Below are 13808 nucleotides of genomic sequence, written 5' to 3' on the forward strand. Positions count from 1 at the left end.
GTTCTTGTTTTCTTTTACAGTTTTCGCTAATAAATACATCAATAAGAATGTGATTTAGTTCTTAAATCTACTCTAGAAGTTTAAAGCATCTTCTGTCTCATACCAAGTTATATTGAAACGAAAGAGAATTTTCACATAAAAAAAAATGCACACGAATATTAGATACATTGCAATGATTAGTGCCGTAAAATACAAAACCTGAGCCAAGTCGGAAACACAAATTTCCGTTACATAACCCGAAACAACCAAACAAGCAACCCAAAAATGGCCCCAATGATATAATTCATGCTAGGGAAGCTAGTAAATGATGAACTTGTGGGACTGTTGGTCTTAGAAGGTGGTGGAAGATCTCCTCCTGGCTGTGCCTGCGGGGCGCTGGCAGGTGGTGCTGCTGCTGCCACCTTTTGATTTGCTTCAACATTGACATGAAGCTTCATCCCTCCAAGGCAATGCAACTTATTGCCACAGACGAAGTATCTATCCCCAACTCTGGTTAGCGGATACGATGTGTTCCCATTACTATTCGATTGTACTACTTCGGTCATGTTGCATCCATCGTAGTTTTTTTTGGTCACCTCGCTCACAGAATGAGAAGACGAATACTGAAATACTGCAGAATCAACGAGGAAACAAACATCAGAAAAAAAAAATAGTAGCTTAATCAAACTTACATTTAAATGAGTCAGAGATCAATCAAACTTGTCGAGCTTTAATTCTAATAAACTCAACACACATTGATAGCTTAGCTCAATAGAGCCAGCTAATCGAGTGGAGTAGTAATAGTCCTCGAAGTGGGGGCATTGCAACGACTTACATAAGGTATCCCCAACCATGAAAGTCTTGTCATTTGGCCATGATTCAAGATCCGTGCTAATATCCCAACCCGAGTTGTCGCCAACTATGTATGTAGTTGCCGAGGTATGGAATAGGAGTAGAATCGTGGATATTAAAAGTACTATAAGTTTTGCCATTGGCATGAGTTGCAAGTTATATGTTACAACTTGTGATGCTTATAAAGAAGTGAGAGCTAGCTGCTTTTGGATGGGTTATTGTTGTACGTTGCTAGTTGTTAGATGAGCTACCCGTTTGAATTATGTATTTGTTTATTGCTAGATCTTACCAAATTGGAGGAGAAGCTTAAATTTTTTGAATAATCGGAGTAAAGTATAGCATAAAAATATTCAATTTTGTGGATATACATGTAAGAAATATAGGTATGGTTGTTCGAGAAGAGCTGTAGAAAGGTCAATGTTGGGATTATAATATTTTCTCAAATGAACTTTTTTAAGATTCTGGTTGGACAAAATCAGCTTATATCTATTAAAAAAATTACAGAAACAATCGAAGATTTTTCGGTTGGCAGGAAGTTGAACGCCTCCCAACTGAAAAAATGACTTTCTTGAGTGTTTGATGACCCATTGAGAACGAAATATTAACGAAGAGACTTATCTTGATTTATTTTGTAAAATACTGGTCAAATCAGTGATAAAATTTCTTGAAATATTAGGAACAAAAACGCAGAATTTCGATTATATATATAAAAAAAGAATTTCTTATATCTATCTTAAAGACATTATATGATTCATAGAAAAAATAAATAAATTTGAGAGAACCATCATCCGGTGAAGCTGGTTATGAAACATATCACAGGTTAAAATTCTATAGCTTGACATTCCAAGAATAAGGCATACATAAAGGAAGCCCTCTAAAGCTGATGAGTGACTAAATTAACATTGATGACTGGCTTCGTAAAAGTTCCGAGCACTTCAGTGGCTACACAGAAATATGGAAGCACCGGTTGACCGGTTGAGAGCCAAAAAAGTGAATACAAGTTAGGAAACATACGGTGCTAATAATCATGTTTCAAGTGACAACAAACTAAAGGTTGGGCAACCTTGCCTTACAATCTCGAGCAAAACAACCCATAAAACCATTCAAGAACTACAAAAAGATCGCCAAAGAGAAGGTAAAACTTAAGATGATAGCATGGGTGGCTTCTGCGGCAGTTTTGAACTTGCATCATATGGGTTTGATCTTGAAGTGGAGTGAGATCAAAGAGAAGACAAAACATTTCAGATCCTGCAATGAGAGAACACGATAAAAAAACATGGAATTTGGTAGTATGACACAAGTCAAGACATACTCGTACCAACTCACCGGTGTTCTAAAAACTGGTAGGTGGTACTCGGGCTGTCACCCATTGCCTAGCGCCTAGACAGTTTTTTTTTATCTAAATATTTAATATTTATTGTTAATCTCCATATTTCTCCAATAATTCATCTATATCAAATTTTTACTCAAAATTAATGGCATGTCATCATCTTTATTCTATACAAATTGATTGAAAAATATGACAATCAATCTGTTTTAAAAAATAAAAAAACAAAAAAGTTCAATATATTACATTAAGTGGCTGCCTAGGCACAACCGTCAAGTGCCTAAACGCCGCCTAGGAACACAGTTGGTTCATGGGACATGAATAAAGAACCATCCTTGATAGCCAACATGGACAAATACCAACATAAAAGTGTCTTGATAGTTTATTATTTCGATTTTCATTACAATGCAAGATAATAACGGGCGAGATATATAAAGTATTACAGGCCAAAAAGGGATATGACCCTGCATTACAGATATGAAGCTCACAAATCACATCCAGAGTGTTCAATTCAAACAAGGTTTCATGCAACACTCTGCCAGCTATTTCACTTTATAAGTCAAACTGGTCAGTTTGGCAATGCAGGATCGTGTATTTAACATAATATTGAGATCTACTATTATAGTAACAATTCCTGTAAACAGTAAACGAACAAGACAAACATGATTATTGACTTTTTCTCTTTATAAAGACTTCTTAATTTTAATTCATGACTAAACTAAACATAAAGTAAATTCCTATGTCAAAAAAGTCATAGATTGGATCGACATGATTTGATCCATCAACAGATACAAGCAATAACAATTCATTCGATATCCAGTCTTGTAGGATGCAAATTGAATGCACTTGAAAATCAAATATCAAGTTGAATACATGGCGTGGAACCAAATCAAGACCACATCCCATCAATCTTTGTTTGTTTAACTAGTAATGCACACAATTAGTCCTTCACAATACAATTACAATTACCGCTAACATTAATCCAGAAATCGAATAACCAAATTCAGGTAATAAATTAAAAGAAAATTTTCAAGGAATTGTACTGGTAATCATACCTGAACAAGATAATAGAAAATGCGCAGACCCTCAGGATCTTTGCTTGTTTGAACATCCATGAGGGAACCAATTTTGGACGTCGTGAACGAAATATGCTCGTTCCCCATCACAATCTCCAGCTCCTGCCTACCCACACGGTCAGGCTCCGGCCAATTATTATCGTCCTCCTTCATTATCTGCAAAACAAATATAACAACCAATTTTCAAAACGCTAAAGAGCCCCTTGCAATTCAGAAGAAAGTGGAGACATTGAGGGTAAGAGTTGCCTCGGATTCGGCAACTATTCGGCGGCACTCCTTGAGGGCGGCTTGCGTGAGGAAGATCTCTTTGCGAATCATGGTATCGTTCTTGTAGTTTGAGTTGTTGGCGTAACGGAGCTTGCCATCGGGTCGGAACTCAAATTCCAAGAATTCGTGCCCGAATTTCCCCTTGTGCCCGACATAGTAACGCAGGTAGAACTCGCCGATATCTTCGCCGTCTGCCATTGACACAGGTTTAGTCCAATGTTTTGCGTGGGTAAACTAGAGAGAAATAGGGCGCCATACTTGGACGGTATTTGGGCCTTTTTTCGTTCTTGTTAATTACTGGGCTTTTGGAAGAATTCATGGGCTTTTACTTATAGTTTTGACACAAAATTTGTGATGGGCCGACCCCTAAAATATACGGACCCAAACATTAGCTAGCGATAAATGAGCAAATGAAAATCAAAAAAGATTTATGAATTTTTTTAATATATTTTTTTAATGAATTTCGACATTTAGATACGTAATTTATTTTATGAAAACCATATTTACAAGAGATATTTGAAGAAATATATGTTTTGAGTGGAATTCATTCCAATGAGGATGAAGATTCCTTTCATTTTGGATGAGAATTATCCACTCTCAATTCTTACTTATTTTAAAAATAATTTACCTCATTTAGTTTAATAAATTTAAATCTATATCTTCATAATAATAATAAAATATAATTGATAAACTTTATTTTTAATATTAATAATAAAAATAAAACGATGATAATTTAATAATGATGTTAATATTAATAATAATAATAATAATAATAATAATAATAATAATAATAATAATAATAATAATAATAATAATAATAATATAGTTATATCACAACGTTAATTTTAAAATAATAGATCATCAATAATTATTATTTTTGTCATTTTAATAATAACAATAATTATATTTATTGATCAAGTTATTTTTTTGAATTTTTAATAAAAAAAATTTTGATTATTAAAAATAATCTCATTTCATTCCTTTTTAATTTTTTTTGGTATCAATTATTGGCATGAAATATAATTATAATTCTATTCTCATCTCCATGTCATGTCTAGATTATAAATAAGTTAATTAATATTTCTTTTTGTATATATACACCCACACATTTAAAATAAAATAAAATTTTCAATAAAGAAAACGTTCATATCATATCTTACAAGATTAATAATCATATTTTTAATATTTATATTTTAATGTATCCGACATGATCAATGGTGCATTTTAAGTGTTTTTAACTATATTAACTAATAAAACGGCGTATCATAGTGGATTCGGGCTCTCAGGTAGCTCGAGTTCTCAAAGCACTGTACTTCAGGCACCAAGATATCATAGAGACTGGTCTAAGTAATAAACCTTCTTACCTTTCACGGTCCATGTTTTTTGGAAATTGAGCTTTGTTGGCATGTGGGAGATGGAGCAAAGATTACCATGAAGGGGAACAGATGGATACCGGGCTATAGGGGTTGCGTCATTCCGGCAGGGACGCAGGACAACCATATGGTGGTTAAGTACCTTATTGAAAATGGGAGATGGAAAGAGTCATTGGTACGTACGTCAGCACTTCTCACATTACCTGGTGGAGGAAATCCTATCCATCCCCATCTCTTCGACACAGCATGAGGACTACCGATTCTGGCTATTTGATCCAAAAGGAAAATACATAGTTCGAGATGGGTACAAGGTAGCTACGGGCTTTATGACTCACCATTATATAGTTCGAGCTCTCGTTTGAAGAGTTGGGGGCAATACCTTTGGGCTCTTTCAATCTCTCCGAGAGTTCAAATATTTTGTTGGAGAGTAGTGCATGATATAATACCTACAAAACAAAATTTATTGACTCATCATGTCCCAGTCTCTGGTGCGTGCCCACTGTGTCAGTCAGCATCTAACCGCTGAAACCCGTCACTTGCTTTCTGCTTAATAAGTTTGATTCGAAATGTTTTCAAGCATCTCAATTAAACTTCGTTCATTTGATGATTCTTTCACGGGCTCCTTGAAAACAATAGCAAATTAGTATCTCTAGAATAATATTGTTGAGGACTCAATGATTTCCTTCTCTTCTATGTGGCATAGCAATCAAAAGATGCTGCTTGAGCTCGTGTATATAATTTATAATTTTTAATTTGAACTGTTATAATCAGTTATAGCATTTTGTGTTGTGATAGGTGCTTGATTTTGCGTGATACAACCCTTCACGATTAACCTCACTTCTATTTTAATTCTTTGCAAGTGAGAAATTTGAAAAATAACGGCCACCCTTTTGTATATTCTGTCATCCAAAGGTCATTGAAGGACAGGCAACCGTACACAGGTGTAAGGCTCATGTCGATATGAAAGAAGCGGAGTTCCCTTCTTATCCAGCTTGTGTGAACGACGAAAGATTGCATCAACATGTTGAGAGAGTTGGCCATGCTCTTACTTGGCACAGATAATGTGAAGAAGGCTATAAAGTTATGACTGGTGAGGACTTTGCGTTCTATCAAAATCAGCCATGTTCAGCATAGGAATTCGAAACGAGAAAGTGGGTTCGGTTCACTCGCCGTATTTCTTTCTTGATGAGGACGTGCTCCCAATTGGAGCTGCGCTACACACTGCTATTGCTGAGGTTTATCTGAGAGATGGGAACCAGTCTGATCTTTGAGTTGAGCTATTTGTGAAATGCTTCAGCATCCTCGCTCAAAGGTGAAGTTGGTGTCAGATTCAAGAAACATCAACTTTTTGTTCATATTCCGCAGTTGCAATCAAAAGTAATACAAACTCATGCATGTTTAATACTATCAAGAACAATTACCAAAATCTTCTTTTTATAAACTGTGTGCAAAATGAAAGAGCCGGATTTAATATTATATTAGATAGCTACTTATTCAAACGTAACATACAATATATATTTTTCTGAGATTTATAATTATTTGACATTTGTTTCTTCGAACAAAAACCAAAGTGAATTGTTATAATTCAATGAGTAATTTTTAAAATATGTCACGTTTAATATATGATACAAATTTATTTTAACAATTATAATATAAAAACGCGATAATAACAATGTAACAAAACTAATCAACAAAGACCACTTCAACGCGATATATATGTATCATGACGCATATTTTGAGTGAAATTGATTTTATGATTATTTTTAATAATTTTCTAGTTTGAGACAACAATTTTAAATACTGTACTTATATAATTAATTCACTCAACGTTATACACACATTAATTATATTTTCGTTTTCTTTTTCTTTTCTGGTCTAAATTAAGCTCCAATTATTGGAGTACTGATCTTACTGGGCTGAAAGAAACTTCTTCACCATTTATATATATATAACATCTAGGCACACAATTACTGATCTATACATGAATTCTGCGCAAACCCCATATCCAAATTTCTTACAAATTTACGTATAAACCCGATCCTCTCCCTCTACCTCTCTCTCTCTCTCTCTCTCTCTCTGGAAGAGATGATAAATGTACAGAAAATGGTGGAATTAATCTAATGGAAGAATGCAGTTTGATAATGGGAAGAATGAGGGAAAGGTTGGTTTACTATTTCGTATTTCCAAGAAGAAGGACGGTGGTGTTGCTGAGAAGTCCTCCTCCTCCAGCTGATTCAGATTCTTCTTCATTTTTTGTCTTCTTTTAATTTATATATTTATTAATTAAACACGCTTTTCTCTCAATATTATGCATGCATATGTATCTGCTGAAATTTCCCAAGTTTTTGTAATTTGTTCGTATTTTGAAGAATAAAAAAACTAATTAATTATCCTTTCTTTNGATTGATATATACTACTTCATAATTCATAATCGCCGAAGTAACGAGCGGTGAAATAAAAGCCAAAAAATTCTACTAGTGACGTGCTATGTTCCTTGAGAGAATCCTTTAGTTTTTTCTTCTGAAAAAATATTAGTTGATCATTTTATTTTTTGGCTTAATTTAATAGATAACGCACAACACATAATTATTCACATTTAAGTTTATATAAATAAAATTGATCCGATATTTTGTTGTTATGTGCTGAAATATAGGAAGAACAGAAACATTGAAATGTAAAAACATGGGAAGTTTGATATTTGTTCCTTATTATTATGACGATAAAAGGTCCAAGAGAATTTGTTCAAATGTCTCTATCTACTCATTTAATTAATGGGGTTATGCATCAAATTTTATTTTAAAAATTAGACAATAATCTCATTTAATGGGGAATTGTCGCTAAAAAAACCGACTAACTTTTTCAATTGATTGTATTGCATATATATTTATTTTGATTACAATTATATTTTATTTTTCTACAATAGATGATTGTGCGCGCGTGTATAATAATTTAATTATACCCTAACAAATTCCAATAAAATGATTACGATGAAGTTAGATTTTCTATCATGGACTCGAAATTAAAGTATGAAAATTTAGGGAAGATAAGTGTGTATTTAACATGATAAAAATTTGTGTGAGACGGTCTCACAGGTCATATTTTGTTAGACGGATCTCTTATTTGGATCATCTATGAAAAAATATTATTTTTTATGCTAAGAATATTATTGTTTATTGTGAATATCGGTAGGGTTGACCCGTCTCACAAATAAAGATTCGTGAGACTGTCTCACAAGAGACCTTCTGATGTAACATTCAAATAGATTTAAGAATGAATTTTTACTTATTTGAGAAAGGTTTGGGTACATCGAATCTGGGTGCAGACCGGCCAATGCTTCAAGCCTTCAACGGATCTAAAAAGCTAATTTTGAAAGTTGTTGATTGACGCACGATAAAACGCTTTAGAAAAACCGACGAAAAACCCTTTAACGGTTAAGTCAGCAGAAAATATAAACTCGAGAGAGCTAGAATGAAAACTGAACTAAAAATTGTGAGGCTCTTATATCTAGATGGATTTTAAGGTTTTCAAAAGTCTTGCAACTTTGTCCCCATATGAATGGTGACTAAATAATATATATGTCTCCACAAATAAATAAATAAATTATAATCACTCTCTTTTTAGTAGGTTTAAATAATTAACATATGTCATAACCCATAAATTTGTAAGCGTGAAATTCTAAAATCAAAATATTTAAAAATGAAATATTATAATCTTGTCATGTCCAAAATATTTTTATTCTATGAAATAACAAAATAATATGTTATAGTATTTTCTTTGTTTTTGGGTATATTATTCTTTTTTAGCTCTTAACCTCAAAAATAAACTTCTTCGAGTTCGAGGTAAAATTGGAGATCGATGTTTAAGAATCAAACTTAATTATCAGTTGTGTATTTACAAATATCAACTAAAATGTTAATTGATTTAGAATCAGATCGAAAGAAAGAGCCCATAACAAATGTATCTGATCTTTTAGATTAATAGTTGATTATCTATACTATATTATTAAGTGTGAGACTCTTAAAATAATTATCTGAAAGTATATCAAAAAATTCCATAATTAAAAACTTTTTCAAGTCACTTCATATTTTACATAAAAAAAAATCTAAACAAAACTTCTTTTTTTTTCAAATCGAACAAATCTTCTAAATTGAAAATAATTTCGTATTGATTGTATAATATTATTATTTGATCAAATTAAAAATAATAATATATATAACGTGCGTGCATGTTTGAGTAGTGATAAGAAAGTTTAGACAAAATCTGGGATGATATTCACCTGGCTTTTTTGGGGTCATAAAAGATATTGTTCAAAACTGAAAGGGCAAGACGGCAAATAACATAAATAATTTAAGAAACCTGTGCGCAACAAAGTTGCTTCGTCGTCGAAGAAGAACAGTCAGAAGAAGACGACTTCTCTTTCGTTTCTCGTTTCCCCTTCTGCCACTTGCCAGGTATTTTTTACCCTGTGAAATTTGTTGTCGATGTTCAAGATATTGTCTTATCTTCATCCGCAGGAGAAAATATACGCTGTTTTCAATCTTTTAAACTACTGAAATCACCTTTTCCGTGTTGAATTTTGGTCCCGAGTTCCTGCTTTTTTTCATATTTATCATTTGACTCTCGTTGTCGTTTGAATTTTTCTGGGTTTTGATTGATTTATGCTTTTAATCACAGCGAAAGTTGATGGGTTTGGGTCGTGGGGGTAATGGAGCCGGAGGAAACTCGTCATCTTCAACCTCAAATTTATCAGCTTCAGCCCCACCGTTCACTGTCGATAGATCGAACTTAAACCATAATTCAAATCCTCTTTTGCACCATCCTGAATCGTCTTATGGCACTGAACCCTTTAGCCACACTTGGAAGTATACAAACTCATCATCCGATAAACCTGAACTGGATATGCATTCTACCAGAACCACTAGCTTTCCGTTATCAGATGCTATGTCTACGAGCCCTTCTCCTACCCATTGGATGGCTTGTAGTCGTGATGCCAAAACCTTGGGGAATACTCTTGCTTATGGTGGTGGAGTGAAGTCTTATTATCCATCGTCTGTACCTTCTATGGTTGACGAAAGTAGCCCATTGACTGAGGACGGATCAGCTTATACTCATAGTGTGATTGACCAGGATTACAGGCCTGAGTGGATGCATAGGTTGGAATTTAATCAATTTATCAGTGGACAGCAGTCTAAAAGAGTTGAACTTGATGGAAGTTTCTCTTCTGGGAGGGAAAAAATTGGGGACTTGTCAGCTCAGATTGATTATACACATTGTGCAATTGATAAGGATTATATGCCTCAGCAGATGGATAGTTTGGATATCAATGGCATTCGATATAGAAGAGTTGAACTTGATGGAAGCTGCTCTTCATACATGGAAAATGTTGGGGACATGTCTTCTCAGTTCGGTTATACTCAAAGTGCATATGATTGGGAGTACAGGCCTCAGCAGATGGATAGCTTGAATATCAATGGAAATCTGTATAAAAGAGCTGAGTTTGATGGAAATTTCCTTCCCGAGAGGGCAGAAATTGGTGGCTCACACATTTATACAAATCCTGTTAGTGAAGGTATGCTCATCATCTTTTCTTAGCCAGAGCCTTATGTTGGAGGGTGCAGCCGACCTTCTTGATTCTGCAATTTGAATCTTTACATAAATAAAATGAAAATTTTATGGAAAGGATTAAAGCTTTAGGCCCCATAAATTTCCTCCACACCCAATTGGACTCTTAGCTCAACAACCAAGATTCATCTTATGTTCAAATTCATAAAATAGAGGAATGTTTATTTGGTGGGAGGATTGGCATCTCACATTTATCATAAACTTGCTTGTATGAAACGGTCATTATGTTGAACTGATTGTGCTACGAGTTTGTTGCTATGTGTTGAATTCTCAGATAGAACTTGCATTTATTTATTTATTTGTATGCATTATTGTATTTTTACAGTTGAGAATGTTCGAGAAATCTCTTAAATGTAGGGTGAATATACTTAATAAGGAGTTTAAGTGTTTAACCACACACTCTACCTCCTCTGGGAGTACGCACAGAGGGTGTGTATGTGTATCTGACATAAATTACTTCTCTGTCAATGAGTAGGATGTGGAATTGAATTTGGAGACAAATCTGGAGAAATACATGGAAGATCTAATCTGGTTACTGACATGGCAGTTCAAACTGTGCAGTGTGTGAATAATAAGTTATGTTTTGAGAAAAATCCAAGCTCCCTGGTTTCCGGATTGACTCGTCCAGAATCTCGCCCTCGAAGTCTGCCACATGAGATGCACCAGAATTTCTATAACTATAAAAACTCTTGCAGTCCGTATGACAAACGTGTTAGGCCAGATGATTCTGCTTTCACTAATTCTGTATCAGTGACAAGATCTTCACCTACTGTGGTTATTATGCCACCACCTGCTATCCCCGATATTTTGGGACGATGTGATGATTCTCGTAAACCTGCAGAAAATGACAATGTTGCTGGTGTCTGCAATGTGCACTTTGAGCACTCCAATCCATCAAACAATAAAGATCCTGGCCCTAAACCAAGCTCTGAGATCAAAGAAGGTTCCCTTGACCCAAAATTTTCTAAGCAACACAAAGATAGAGGTTTCCCATCGTCATCTGTAGTAAATGAACTTTCAAGTTCACTGCATATCAATGATACATTTGAGGGAAATATCAAAGAGAGATTTGACTCTCAAATATCAGATTCGAATTTCTCCCTTGTGTTGGATATGGCTGATGAATGTGTTAAAGTAGTTAACTCGTTTGAGGATTCATCAGACTTCATAGATCACCACAACCTGGCTGTGGATTCTCCTTGTTGGAAAGGGGCACCATCCTCACAATTTTCAGAATTTGATGTTGAAGCTGGCATCTCTCATAATTTTGTAGGGAAATTGAATGAAAATTTTGGCTTTGATGAAGCAAAACATAAAGAATTCCATTCGTTAGATGATCCAACCAGAGCTTTTCCTGCTATGGCTGGTCACAGCGACGAGAACAATGAAAATATATTTGTAAAAAACAATGTAGTACTTCCGTTAGAGAGTCTCCTGGATACTAATCACCCAAGTAAAGAACAAATTTTATCAGATGATGCAAAAGCTGAAATATTTATGGTTTCAACTGCGAGAAGCAGCAAGGGAGTTCAGACAGGGGATGCCCTTGAGATGCCGATGATAAACTTTGACTTCCCTGAAAACTTGAATTGTGGTTCTCACAAAAAAAATTCTGAGCTGAAGCATTTCAGCAGTAAAGATGAAGTCAGGATGAAATTCGATGATGCCTCTGAAAGTAGTGGTGCTGTTGCATTTCATGTGGCGGAGAAGGTCTTAGCTTCACCTTCCTCTGAAGAAGATGCAACTGAGCATGTTGAACTACAACTAGATTCAAAAATCAAAACAACTATTAAAACAATGCATCATCTTTCAGAGATGCTTTTGTCTCATCTTTCATATGATGCATGTGCTTTGGAAGAAGAAGACATCTTGGCTCTGAATCACACAATCAGCAATCTTTATACTTGTATGAGTAGTAAAATTGCTCAGCCAAGAAATAAGCAGGAAACTTCCAATCCTATGGGAAACATATCCGAGAAATGCCTTTATTTGGACTCGCACAACCGAGCAAAAGGGGTGTGTTAGTACTTTATTTTTTGTGAAGTCTTGGTTATTTTCCCGTTTTCTGCTGCCAGGTTTTACCAACTCTCTAAATGCCATTGAGTTCATGCAGTCACGTTTCAGATCTTGGAACATTTTGTTTGACTATATATTTGGTTCCTTTCACAAAAATTCTTTTGGTTTCTTAAATATAAATTTGCATATTTTTTTCTTCAGGGTGCTGTTGACTATAAACATGGGCATGCACCAGACGGTGAGAGAGCTGAGAAATCATCTGTTTTTTCTTTCTTGAGGGATGATACAGAAATAACAGGAGATGATGGTATGGCCAAGGTACACTCTTTTCTTGTAAATTCAGGTCTGACGAGGCAAGCATTGCTGTGAATTGTGGGTAATATGATGTCTAAATTACATGTATTTGCAAATATCATCATCCATTATTCATCTAATATGGGGTGCTGTATAATAGGCCATAAAGACAGTACTCGAGGAGAATTTCCTCTATAATGAAGAAATGGATTCTCAAGCAATTCTCTTTAAGAGCTTGTGGCTCGAGGCCGAAGCTACACTCTGTTCCATCAGCTATAAAGCTCGCTTCGACCGATTGAAGATTGAGATGGAACAAGCAAAACCCAAATCATCAAAAGGTAAGATTTTAGAGAAATCATCAAATCTTGTTCTCCTTTCAATTGACGCTAGGCTTTTGAACACAGAAAATAAAGATGTGGCATCAACGATGCAAAAGGGTCACACTTCACCTGCTCCAAGCACATCTTCCAAGCTAACCCTTAAGTCTCAAGATAACATGATTCCAAAACCAACCGCACAGTGTCTGACCTCTTCTGTTTCTATGACGGTTCAAGATGATGATAAAAATAACTCCATTATGTCTAGATTCAATATCTTGAAATCTCGAGAGGACAACTTGAAATCGGTAGGTATGAAAAATGAGCAGCAACCAAGACAATCATGGGAGATCAATTAGAGGTGAAGCCTTGAATATGCTGAACCTGGCTTCTTGCATCAAGCTCCAACACCCTTACCATTAGGCGATCTGATCAAAGTAGATGCTACTGTGATATTCTCTCTTTCAGCTAGGAAGAATTGGAAGAGGGTCTTCGATGGTAGAACTCGGGAAAGTAGCAAAATCATGTCACGAACCTCTCTTTTTGCTGATCATGGTGATGCCGTAGTAATATATTTGTTGACCCGTGTACATTTTTGTATAAATGGATGTTTTGCTGAAACCTGCAGTATGAAGTGTCTGGACTCCGATTTTTAGAGGTTCTTATTTCTCTGGCCAAAAAATTA

General features: G+C 34.9%; 3 protein-coding genes across 3 annotated transcripts; 1 reads left to right on the forward strand and 2 right to left on the reverse strand.

Annotated features, from left to right (window-relative positions):
* Nucleotides 1-135: 135 nt before the first annotated feature.
* LOC140977811 (stellacyanin-like) lies at nt 136-1160 on the reverse strand. The gene is made up of 2 exons (XM_073442546.1): nt 815-1160; nt 136-610 (listed from the first exon to the last, which is right to left on the reverse strand). The coding sequence occupies exons 1-2, from the start codon at nt 975-977 to the stop codon at nt 228-230; spliced, it is 546 nt and encodes a 181-aa protein (XP_073298647.1). The 5' UTR covers nt 978-1160; the 3' UTR covers nt 136-227.
* A 646-nt stretch (nt 1161-1806) lies between these two features.
* LOC140977061 (protein mago nashi homolog 2) lies at nt 1807-3749 on the reverse strand. Its single transcript, XM_073441599.1, has 3 exons — nt 3481-3749; nt 3214-3390; nt 1807-2079 (listed from the first exon to the last, which is right to left on the reverse strand). Exons 1-3 carry the CDS (start codon nt 3697-3699, stop codon nt 2020-2022), a joined length of 456 nt encoding a protein of 151 aa, XP_073297700.1. The 5' UTR covers nt 3700-3749; the 3' UTR covers nt 1807-2019.
* A 5444-nt stretch (nt 3750-9193) lies between these two features.
* LOC140977062 (uncharacterized) lies at nt 9194-13808 on the forward strand. Its single transcript, XM_073441600.1, has 6 exons — nt 9194-9325; nt 9549-10443; nt 10972-12512; nt 12714-12830; nt 12967-13144; nt 13211-13808. The coding sequence occupies exons 2-6, from the start codon at nt 9558-9560 to the stop codon at nt 13480-13482; spliced, it is 2994 nt and encodes a 997-aa protein (XP_073297701.1). The 5' UTR covers nt 9194-9325; nt 9549-9557; the 3' UTR covers nt 13483-13808.

The sequence above is a fragment of the Primulina huaijiensis genome, chromosome 5 (genome assembly GCF_012295235.1).
Source record: "Primulina huaijiensis isolate GDHJ02 chromosome 5, ASM1229523v2, whole genome shotgun sequence".
Lineage (NCBI taxonomy): Eukaryota > Viridiplantae > Streptophyta > Magnoliopsida > Lamiales > Gesneriaceae > Primulina > Primulina huaijiensis.